The sequence below is a fragment of the Saccopteryx leptura genome, chromosome 7 (assembly GCF_036850995.1).
Source record: "Saccopteryx leptura isolate mSacLep1 chromosome 7, mSacLep1_pri_phased_curated, whole genome shotgun sequence".
NCBI classification, from domain to species: Eukaryota; Metazoa; Chordata; class Mammalia; order Chiroptera; family Emballonuridae; genus Saccopteryx; species Saccopteryx leptura.
The window spans coordinates 96,976,651-96,989,037 of NC_089509.1; the positions used below are offsets into that span (position 1 = coordinate 96,976,651).

The window sequence follows — 12,387 nt, forward strand, 5'->3', positions numbered from 1 at the left end:
CCCCTCCCCATTCTCTCTCTCTGTTTCTCTCTTTCCTCTCTCAGCCATGGCTGGATTGATTTGAGCATGTTGGCCCTAGGCACTGAAATTGGCTCTGTGGAACCTCTGCTTCAGATGCTAAAAATAGCTCAGTTGCAAACATGGGCAGAGCATTGGCCACAGACGGGGTCACTAGGTGGTAAGAGTGCATGCAGGAGTCTCTGTCTCTCTAATTACCCTCCTCTCACTCACATAAAAATAAAAAAAATTAAATTTAAAAATTTTAAAAAAGAAATATATAAAACTGGTAAAGTAAATTTTGAAATTGGAAGAATGAGCATTACAAGAAGGATTTAATACTGACCAAGTAGTTTCTTATTCATGTTACTTGCCATTAAAAATAAATTTCATCACCACTAATCGAGCCTGGCCTCTGATCTGGTTTGTTAATTAAGCTAAAAAGGAACCATGCAAATACCATCATTTGAGCTTTCCCTTTCTGGAAATGTTTCTCTTATTGAAAACCCATAATGTAACCCTCTCCTTTGTTTGACCTAAATGTCACAAATATAGTCATTTTTTTTAATTGCATATAATGATGAGGACATCAAAACCAGAAATTTTCTATTAAATCATACATGTTACCGAGTAGACAAAATAGTGGTTTAGGAACTAGCCCTGTCTTATTAAGGTGTGAAAACATTTGTGTGGATCCTAAAGAAATGAGCTAAATGGGGAGAAGTCTGGATAGAAAAGCAGAAGGAAAGGGGAGTGAAGGGTGACGCCACATTGCCCAGGCCCGTCTGGGATTTCCTAGGGCACTGTGTCGGGAAAGAAAAGTGGGCTAGAGCCAGATATTTTGGATGAGGACAAAATTTGCCGAAGGGGAGAGGACATCGAAAGGGGCTCCGAAGGACACCGAGAGAAAGAACTAGACTGTGACTCTGTACCAGTATCTCTTGCTTTGTCTGTCTCCATTACCAACTTGCTTAATAAAAATAATGAATTTGTTTGTGCATCAACATCTTCATATTATAAAGGTTCTCCTCTCTGGATATTAAAAAAGGATTAAGGTAAGTTAGCCCTTTTATATAGAATAAATTTGAAACAAAATAGAGAATAACCAATGGCATATATTATTATTTTACTTACTTTATACACAGTTCCAAAAGCACCCGAGCCAAGTACTTTCACTCTTTTGAGCTCAGTTTCTTTCAAAATACGCAGTTGAGCTTGATTGGGTGCCGTGCCACTGGGAGTTAAGGGTTCAACCAACTACAAAATAAAATAAAGAATACAAGTTATAACTTTCAATCCATTGGTCAGTGCTTCTCTCTCTTTCTCTACCACTGGCTGGTTTCCTTTCTTAAACATACAAAAACACACAAGCATGCTTTTTCTTGAAAAACAATATATTTATAGTATGGACTTGTTACCATTCCCTGAGAATCCCTCTTTTCCCTTCTCAGTCCCTTGGCCTGAGTGAGCTCATGTAACACGTGTTTGCCTACCTGGAGGCAGGCTAGGCTAGGGGATTTTTTTTCTTCTATTTTTATAAACCTTAGAAACTAATTAGGGGCTCTTAATTCTACTTTTCCAAGCCTCTTCCTTTTTGTTCTCTTCAGCTAAGACTAGGATATATTAGTTATGTCAGCACACTCTAGTAAAGTTTTCTTTCTCATTTAAGGAGATTTGGTATCAAAAAAAGAAAGGAAGGAAGGAAGGAAGGAAGGAAGGAAGGAAGGAAGGAAGGAAGGAAGGAAGGAAGGAAGGAAGGAAGGAAGGAAGAAGGAAGGAAAGAAGGAAGGAAGGAAGGAAGGAAGGAAGGAAGGAAGGAAGGAAGGAAGGAAGGAAGGAAGGAAGGAAGACGGAGGGAGGAAGAAAAAAGAAAGACTGCTTTCTTGGGACTTAAGCCAGAATAAAAATATCAGAAGAGAAAAAATAAGCTAGCACAATGTCAATACTCCAGGACAGCACTTCTAAAAGTTTCATGTACATATGAATTACTTAAAGTTCTTGTTAAAATGAAGATTCCAGTTCAGTAGATCTGTAGTTGGGGCTGTAATTTGTATTTTACAGAACTCCAAGTAATGCCTGTATATGACGACAGTTCTTGAACACATTTTAAATAGCAAGACTTAGATATCTACTAGGTCAAACATTCTAAAATTGTATTAATTGATTCTAGATCATCAGTGTGGGATAGGAAATACAAAGCAATAAGACAACATCAAGGATAAGGGTCATTAGGTTTCGCTTCCTAAAGGAGGAACAGTTTGAGATGATAAAAATGAGCAGTCATTAAAGAGGACAGTGCCACTATGAAGAACAGTTTGGACACAGTATGAAGGAGAAGAAGGAATACTTAAAGGGGGATACAACAGGGAGTGGAATAGGTCTGGAAGGTGGGAAATACCAAATCATGAAGTGGGTGGGGTGTGGTTCAAGGGGGTAAAATTAGATTACTAATGTTAGATGTCCTAGTTTAGATGTCATTCAGTCAGAAAGAATGAATGAGCAAGGGAAAAGGGATGTGGATACATGCCATTTCTTGCCTATGTGAGAATAAAAATATGTAGACAATGGAAAGGCTCTGGGTACCAAAATGTCTATACCTCATGTTTAAATTTTATGTTTTTATCTATGCTTGAAGAAAAGGCAAGTGGAATAGGAGTTTCTTTTTTCATTTTTCTTAAGTTAAATAAAAGAGCTGAATTTTAAACACAGGCAAATAGCTTGTTTTTTCTCAGCATAAGAAAGTAATTAAGGGCTACTGCTAATCAAATTATCTCGAGAACCACCACAATATTTCAAGATGTCTGTTTACAGAGCTAAGTACACCGTGGCCCTCCAGCTTGGTTATTATTACCATGCTTCTTTGAACATCATGGTCCACTTAATTAGCCAGAGTCTTGAGTATAGGTAAATAGTATAGTATAGTCATGGCAAAAATTTTGGAAAGATGATAAAATTTACCAATGAACGTAGGTTATTTTCAAACAGTTTGATAACTAATACCCTTCTATTTCATTTTCATATGTACAATGCAAAAATGCTTAAAACTGCACTCAAGTCACAAAAGAAATCTCAGAAAAAATCACAAAATTCTTTGTTAAATCTGAAAGACGATCTCCTATAGAGAATACCTTTTATTTGAATTCAACTCTGCTGTGTTGGATTTGTTTGATAGATTTTGATACACATACTATGTGTATAATAAGGAGCTTTTATAATTTTTTTTAAAATCATGCACAGAAATCATATAAAATCATGTGCAAGATTAGAGACTGGATTTCAGCACTTAAGGCTAATTTTACTTTGTTATATCAATGTTTTGGCATATATAATGCAATAGTTTCAAATTCTGAATGCTTCACAATTCTACCTGAGATGTTTAGTTTCCTGAAATTTTCTTAGGCATCATTTAAAATTTTCTTAGAACACATTTTTCCAGGAATTTGAGTATTATACCTTCAAAAGAAGCACAGTTTCCTTTTGTAGCCAAAACAGTAGAAAGAGAATTGAGTGTACAGTCAAAGTTTGTGTACTAGGGCTACCCTTCCTCCGCCGTCATTTCACATCTGTGAAACCAGAATAGCCATATTACCTTAGAAGATTGTTAAAAATAGCAGTGGTTTATAATAATATAAGGAGAAGCCTTAGGAACATTGCCTGCCATATGTAATCATTTACTCTGTCATTCTTCAAAGGATAGTATCAGTTCTTTTTATTTTTATTTATTTATTCATTTTAGAGGAAAGAGAGAGAGAGAGAGAGAGAGAGAGAGAGAGAGAGAGAGAGAAAGGGGGGAGGAGCAGGAAGCATCAACTCCCATACGTGCCTTGACCAGGCAAGCCCAGGGTTTTGTAACGGTGACCTCAGCATTCCAGGTCGACGCTTTATCCACTGTGCCACCACAGGACAGGCATATGATCAGTTCTTATTATTACATTACAGCATTTATCAAAGCATCAAGCTTATACTGCATCTCAATAAGTGTATGTTGAAAATATGTATTTTCTTTTTTTGTGTGTGACAGAGACAGAGAGACAGAGAGAGGGACAGGTAGGAACAGGTACAGACAGACAGGAAGGGAGAAAGATGCGAAGCATCAGTTCTTCGTAGCGGCACCTTAGTTGTTCATTGATTGCTTTCTCATATGTGCCTTGGGGGGGGGCTACAGAAGACCAAGTGACCCCTTGCTCAAGCCAGCGACCTTGGCCTCAAGCTGGTGAGCTTTGCTCAAACCAGATGAGCCTATATATTCAAGCAGGTGAACTCAGGGTTTTGAACCTGGGTCCTCTGGGTCCCAGGCCGATTCTTTAACCACTGCACCACTACCTGGTCAGGCAAAATATACGTATTTTCCATTTTTAATGTGTAACAGCAGAAAGACAGTCTGAAGTAAAAATTTTTAGAAAATGTATCAACTTTAAATACATTGTAATATACTATGCTGTAACAAATTGTTCACCTCTGTGTCAGAATTTCAGTTTTAATGTTAAGGATTTAAATTGTTCCTCCTAAAAATTCTTCTTTTATTTAGATGGTAAAAAAAAATTTTAAATAAATAAATAAATTATGTAGTTTTATTGAGAGAAAGATGGGAATGGATTTGACAATTATTTAATTTAGTCCTTAAAGAAAAAATTTCTACAAAAATAGAAATTGCTTACAAAACCAATCCTTATGAGTTTATTTAGCAATGAAATGCCAATTTGAAGGACATTTTTAGACAGCACCATATTAACAAAACAAAACAAAGCAACTCTTTTCATAACAGTGAGTTTCCTTTTGCTCACAGTTAAGAAACAGAATTTCTCTTATGTTTATTCAATCGCATGAAAGTCCACTGTTGTTCCAAGTCTTCAATTCCTCCCCAAATCTAGTTTATTCACTTTCCAGAATTCGCTCACTGCCCCAAGCTAACCACGAGGGAAAATTCTGTCTGCCTCCAGCATCTTACTTAACTAAACTGAAAATAGGCACAGCACTCATGTGTGCTCAAACTTTTATCCAAATGTGTGAGAGAGAACCCAGTTGATCTGCAAACATCCCACTCAAGTGGAAATCACTATTATCTTTTCCATTTATATATAAATTATTTATTATCATTTTAAGTTTTCACATGTCTGTTGAGGAGAGAGCCCATTCTAATTTTAGCTAACTCCAATCCTTAGTATTTTCCTATATATAACTATAATGTAGCTTCTTTTTTTTTAATTTACTAATTGTAGAGAGAGAAGAAGGGAGAGAGAGGGAGAGAGAGAGAGAGACATCGATTTGTTATTCCACTTAGTTGTGTACTCATTGATTGAAACTTGTATGTCCCCTGACTTCGGATTGAACCCGCAACCTTGGACACTGAGCTACCTGGTCAGGACCTAAAGTAGCTTCTTCTTTCTTTTTTTTTATTATTTATTTATTTAGTTATTTACTTTTTTAGATTTTATTTATTCATTTTTATTAGAGAGAGAGGGGAGAGAGGGGGGGAGAGAGAGAGAGAAGGGGGAGGAGCAGGAAGCATCAACTCCCATATGTGCCTTGACCAGGCAAGCCCAGGGTTTTGAACCGGCGACCTCAGCATTCCAGGTCGACACTTTATCCACTGCGCCACCACAGGTCAGGCCGTTCTTTCTATCTAATTTCAATTTCTAAAGAAAAAGAGCTATAATCTAATTCATTGTTAGTGTGAAAAATTATGAATGAATGAATGAATGTTTCCGTTTCTGTTATTGTGAAGAGGAAAAGTCAAAACTGTCACACCAGTGATGAGAAAGAAAATAAACCCAAGGTAGGCTACGTCTCAGACCAGATTTGCTCTGAATTGCCCAGCCTGGCAGGAAAGCAAGTATCAGGAGAAAGTGGTAGTCTTGTAGTTAAGAAGTATCTGGTAATGCCTATTCTTCTGTAATTGTTTTTCCCCTTTAACCTGTACAGTGAAAGCTATCAGCTTGCATGCTAGAGAACTCAGTGTAGCAACATAAAAGAAATTATAATAATTTATGGTAATTTACATATTCACAATAACTAACATGCATGATATTAAGTGCATCTCATAAACTGTATGGTAAAGTCTATGTGATGACAACATTAAGCTTTATCCTGTAAATTCAGCCTTTCACTACTAGAATAATGAGATCAGTGGCAACCAACTTAGTGACCCTAATTAAAACATAAATTGCTTGCCTATCTTGCTTTATTTTGAACCAGAAAATTCCATTCCTAACATTTTTCTACTTCTGCTAGTGAGATAGCCTCTACCCAAAAATTTCTAGCAGCAGAACAGCAGCTCTGCTACTGCGATATTCTAGAGTTTGATAATGGGACACTCTGCCCCAAAGAATCAGATCTGTCTTTTCCTCGATTTCCTTGACCTCCGTTGTTGATCCTCTTTAAGCCATAAACATGCCTTGACTACATTTACTATATACTTTGATTTTTCATCAGTTTTGTATAACACACTATAAAATCTAATCTCTCAGCGGGAAATTGAACATAATTTTCACTTGGATCAAAAGTAGAGGATCATCTAAACCTTCCCAACCTGAAGAGCATCCCTAAACTCATGAAGAGAAGGACGAAACACGTCACCTCTGTTTCCAGGAACCGTCTCAACGCTCTTTTCTTTTTGATGCTCTTTCTTCTCACATAAACAGCAAAAGTGAGGCCCATGATGACCAGGATGAAGAGCCCTCCAATGATTCCAGCTGCAATTAGAGGAGTTCTGCCGACCAGAATGGAAAAGGAAAAAAAAAAGTATGAAAAAAGAAAAGGAAGAGGAAGAGGAAAGAGCAATTGTTATGTATCCACATATCACAAATATAGTCAGTTAGAAGTAATGAAAATAAAAGTGCTTTCCTTAGAGCTCTAACAAAACTTTTATGGTAAAAACAGCAGTTACTTCTGTTTTGTTTTGCATTTTTAATAAGAAATCATGCACATACAACTAATCTTGGAAGATAAGCAGCCACAGCATGCCATTTCATTAAAAAAAAAAAAAAGTAAGACTTGGAAACAATGAAGAACTCATGCCAAAATGTTAGTTTACAGGTATTAAATTGTTTTCATTTTACTTGTATTTATAAATGAATAAAAATAAATTTTAATTGTATTGTTATGTTTACATAATATTGTCTTCAATGTTTGCTCTAAAACAGGCTTTCTCAACCATGGCACCATTTGGCATTTTGGGCTTGATATTTGTTTATTGTGGAGTTTAGGATGTTAGTAGGATACTTGGCCTCCACCCACTAGATGGCAGTAGCATTTCTGTCCTCCAGTCATGACAATATCTACAGATACTGCCCAATGTCTACCAAAATCACCCTCTCCTCTTTGAGAACTACTGTTGTACAGCAAAATTAGTGGTCTAGTGACAGATTGAACCCCACACCTCAGGAATATGAGGGTACTAGTAAGAGAAATCGACAAAAGTGCTATTTCAAAAACTTGGCAAGGGCAACTTTGGTGCCAGAAAAAACAAGGATAAAAAATGTAGATCAGACTGGGTTATGATAATAGAAGTACATACTATTATCAAAAGTGTGCCTAAGTATCATATGCCCCCAAAAGAGGTTTACAAAGTAAGCATTGCATAAAAAGGGCATTCATATTACCAAAAAAAAAAAGGGGATTAGAAAGAGACTGAGTAAAGATTTTTATTCTTAACATTGTTAGCGAAGATATAGTTTTGAATCTGATTATTGTTGTTGCTTTTTAAGATAGAATTTTCCTTACTTTAAAAGTATTATATGTGGTTTTAACTTCCTGTTCTAGAGTTTTCAGTGGTCAGAGCCCTGAAATATATTAATTTTACATGCAGGAGCAAATGGCCTGGAGTAAAACACATTGGTTTTACCTAATATATATTTGACCATAAAGCCATGATAGATAGCAAAACTAGAAAAGAATTCCCTGAAAACCCATACTTTCCATAGTAAAGATTTTATATCTGATATTTTTATTTGTGAAAACATCTACTCCTCAATGGCACTGTTAGAAATAAAATTACTTGCTCACACAAAATGACCTTTTGTTTAAAGACAGATCAGAAATAATGATAGTAGATGATCCTAAATAAATCTTTAAAAATTGAAAAAGCCCTATAAAAATTTTGTGTAACATATTTTATAAATGAAGCCATATCTTTTAAAGATTATGGCTGCTATATTGTTATATAAAACTGCAGAAACACTTTAGAAACAAGTTCATCCTTACAAGTTGTTTTCTGACAGCTGAAAATACTATAGCATACTGAAACGTTTGTATAATCTTTTATTTAGATTATTCTAAATAAAAATGTCTAAAGATATAAAAATCTATACTGAGAAAATTAAAGTATAATATGGGTGCAAACATCATTGTTATGTGTTTTGGTGCATGTTAAGATCATATTTTTGAGCATGCCAGTTAAATATGTGTTTCAGAAAACATTTTAAGTTTTCAATTGTAGGCATGACTTTTAGTTCAAGTGCACTTATTTTTTCATTTTTATTCCAGGATATTTTATAATTTTCTACAATATATTTATTTTTATTATTATTATATTTTTTACAGGGACAGAGAGAGAGTCAGAGAGAGGGATAGATAGGGACAGACAGACAGGAATGGAGAGATGAGAAGCATCAATCATCAGTTTTTTGTTGCAACACCTTAGTTGTTCATTGATTGCTTTCTCGTATGTGCCTTGACCGTGGGCCTTTAGCAGACCTAGTAACCCCTTGCTCGAGCCAGTGACCTTAGATCCAAGCTGGTGAGCTTTTTGCTCAAGCTGGCAACCTCAGGGTCTCAAAACTGGGTCCTCAGCATCCCAGTCCAATGCTCTATCCACTGTGCCACTGCCTGGTCAGGCTATTTCTTTTTTAAAACAAAAGTTTATTACATCTACCAACAATAAATAAATAAATAAATGTCTGAAAGTTTATTTTTATAATAACAACCTTGTTTTCTTTTCTTTCTTGACTGTTTACTTGGTTATTTTCATTTAAGATTTCATTTTGATATTCCTGCCCACTTTTATAATCTAAGTACTTTTGCATATATTTTTTATTCATAATAGTTTAATGTATCTGAGATATTGAATTATCACTGTTTCATGTCATTAACATCATGTTTCACAAAACCCAGCTAATTTGAATAGTTAAAACTACTCATATTCAACTCCTCACAATTTTGATAATTTCTAGGCATCTGTAGGTATAAGATAGTATGAATGCGCATTTACCCCTGAGAGCTAATGTTTCACTCTTGTGAGAACACTTTGGATAAAGGGGACATCACTTACACTACCTTCTTAAAATGCTCTATATTCTCCTCAGGTCTAATCCTGGTTATTGTCAACTAAGCTATATTTCTGGAAATATTTCCTCTTCCTTGTGATTCAGAGGAACCTCTCGGAGGCTGAGATATGACATTGTTAATGAGATCATTAGGGTCAAAAACCAAAGAACATAGAATACTCTGTAATCCCTTATTTATAGCTTATCGGTATTGTCAGTTTGTTGTCATCACCTTGCCCATGAAAAATGGTTGGGACCCTTAAAGTATAAAAGATAGGGCACATTAAGTGCCAAGTCTAAGCTTCCACTAATAAGATACAATCAATTGATAGTTTGCCTTATTCTGTGATTTGAAATATTAAAATGAAACTGATATCCTCCCACTACTCATTGAAACAAATATAATAACAAATCTGAATCACAAATGAACTTGGCTAATTTATTTAAAAGCATATAATTTGGTTTTCATAATTTCATTTAGAAGTTCAGAAACCACACAATGTATTATATTCGATTGCCTTGAATGCAATTACCTTCTTAAACAGTTACATATGAAAAAGCAGGGTTTCCCTCCCAAAACTTTATTATTGATATAATAAGGTACAAAAAAAAGATAAGTTCTTATCATTCATTACTGTATTTGAGCCATGCAATTCTTGGAGAATATAAAATGTAAGCAAAAACATGAAACCTGCTTTTAGAAACATCCAAATATATTCCTTTATTGATCTGCTTCCTTCCAGATATGAAATCAAAAACAAAATGTAGTAAAGTAATATAATTTATGGTTAAAACTAAAATTGTTCTAAAACTATTCTGTTATGTCATTTTTCACTTAAAGTCAAAGGTGAATTCTCCTACAAAAACTGTAAAGTGGTATTTTCTTTAATATTGTAAACTTGGTAAAACTGATATTTGAATATTATTGTCATTGCTAAGAATGCTAAATCTATGAGTGTCTGTCATTGGTATATTACAAAACAAAAAGAATTTAAAATTATAATATAGGTATTTGTTTATTATTTTCTTAAAAATATAATTTTTAATTAAATATAAAGAAAACAATCTGAAGTCTTACAGCACATGGACGGTATAATTCACAACTAACAGTGTAACTTTAAACTAGAGCTTCACTATTAGAAGATTGTGAATTTAACTAAAGAATTAAACTAAAGAATTTAGTTTAATCCTCAGGATTCATTGAACCAAACTTACAGTTGGATTAGGATATTTATCTAAAGGCATTAAAAGTTCAACTGAATTTTTATCTTAAATTGATACAGGAGTTAAAACAAGACAAACAAAAACTAGAGGCTAGTCAGATAATTTTAACAAAATTTATGTATAGTAAACTTTGTGAATCACAGAAGATGATAAAATATTGCTTCCAACATTATAATTTTCTGTTTAACTTTCAACCTTTATGATATTTCCCTACAGTGGTGTATAGTACTATAAGATTCTTTGGAGTCAGACCAATCTGGTTTTTAACTATTAGTCTGCTTCTAATTAGTTATTAATGACTCTATGAAATAACTCAGCCTAAATGTACAAAAACACATTTTTTGATTAAGGAAATAAAAAATAAATAAAGTGGTATACTACCTAGTTTTTCTTAAATTTCTGAAATCCTATGAATTTGCCTTTAGATTCTTCCTAGTACTGTCATTAAATCTAATAACTTTGATCATCAGAGAATCATATGCCTCACTTTGGCTAGGACAGTCTCAGTTTCTACCATTGTAAGTATCAGTAGTACTACATTAACTCTCTAAGGTACCTATATGTGCACAATAAATGTTTACCCTACCTTTAACCCAAGTTAGAGAATCTAAGATACCCAAAGCTATGCAGAGTGCATGTGTGTGTGCGTGTGTGCGTTTGTGCGTGTGTGTGCGCGCGCGCGCGCGTGTGTGTGTGTGTGTAAATCATAGTGTGTCTTAGATTCAGAAGTTTTATTTACTGGGAAGGTAAATTATTATCTGTGAAAAAAATATATATAACTTAAAATAAACAGTTCATAAATTAGGGTCAGATATAATGATTCTCTGTAATCTAACATATTTTTAAAAAAGATAACTAGGTAACATTGGCTTTTACCTTGTGCCTTATCTTCCTTCTGAAAATTTTATGTGGCCATGAGACAGATGAAACATAAAACAAATTTTCAACAATGCACTCCATGTTTCTTAATTTTCTCTTGCTTATAAGAAAAAAATAGGCCCTGGCTGGTTGGCTCAGTGGTAGAGCGTCGGCCTGGCATGCAGAAGTCCTGGGTTCGATTCCCGGCCAGGGCACATAGGAGAAGCGCCCATCTGCTTCTCCACCCCTCCCCCTCTCCTTCCTCTCAGTCTCTCTCTTCCCCTCCCGCAGCTGAGGCTCCATTGGAGCAAAGATGGCCCGGGCGCTGGGGATGGCTTCTTGGCCTCTGCCCCAGGCGCTAGAGTGGCTCTGGTCGCGACAGAGCGACGCCCTGGAGAGGCAGAGCATCGCCCCCTGGTGGGCAGAGCGTCGCCCCTGGTGGGCGTGCCGGGTGGATCCCAGTAGGGCACATGCGGGAGTCTGTCTGACTGTCTCTCCCCGTTTCCAGCTTCAGAAAAATACAAAAAAAAAAAAGAAAAAAAAAAGAAAAAAATATATATAGTTGATCAAAAACATGTTGAATTTTTATTTAAAGAAAATTCTTACAATAACATTTCAACTGAGCTAGAAAATTCAATTTTGGAAATGACATTTTTTAATACTGTATTAACTATGTAAGCAGTTTAAACATAGCAAGTTCATATAAGAGGATCACAAGATTTGTCTGACATCAAGGTCAAGGAACTCATGTGTTTATAACACATTTGGCATCACTAACAATTCACTTCATTTTCAATGGTAAATAATATAATAGAAATGAAAATGTCAAAGACTTTCTATTCAGATATAGAAAACATTCCTTTCCATAGAGGTAAAGCAAAGATTTATTTGGTCCATATACTACATTTAAATTCAAATAATTTAAATAGATTAGCCATAGACTTTCCATTCTTATCATACTTATATATAGTTAGTTAAAAATTCTTTTTACATGCATTGTATATTGTCATAATAACTATGCAATGTAGATCTTATAACCTCCATA

The 12,387-nt window shown here is 34.9% G+C and overlaps 1 protein-coding gene across 5 annotated transcripts in view; it reads right to left on the minus strand.

Moving 5' to 3' along the window:
- ERBB4 (erb-b2 receptor tyrosine kinase 4) overlaps positions 1 to 12,387 on the minus strand; it is a 1,119,996-nt gene that overhangs the window by 232,131 nt on the left and 875,478 nt on the right. For all 5 annotated transcript variants that reach the window (XM_066346729.1, XM_066346728.1, XM_066346726.1 and 2 more), the window contains exons 17-18: positions 6,574 to 6,706; positions 1,132 to 1,254 (exon numbers count right to left, since the gene is read on the minus strand). In XM_066346729.1, coding sequence (XP_066202826.1) covers positions 1,132 to 1,254; positions 6,574 to 6,706 — 256 coding nt within the window. The remainder of the gene's footprint in view (positions 1 to 1,131; positions 1,255 to 6,573; positions 6,707 to 12,387) is intronic.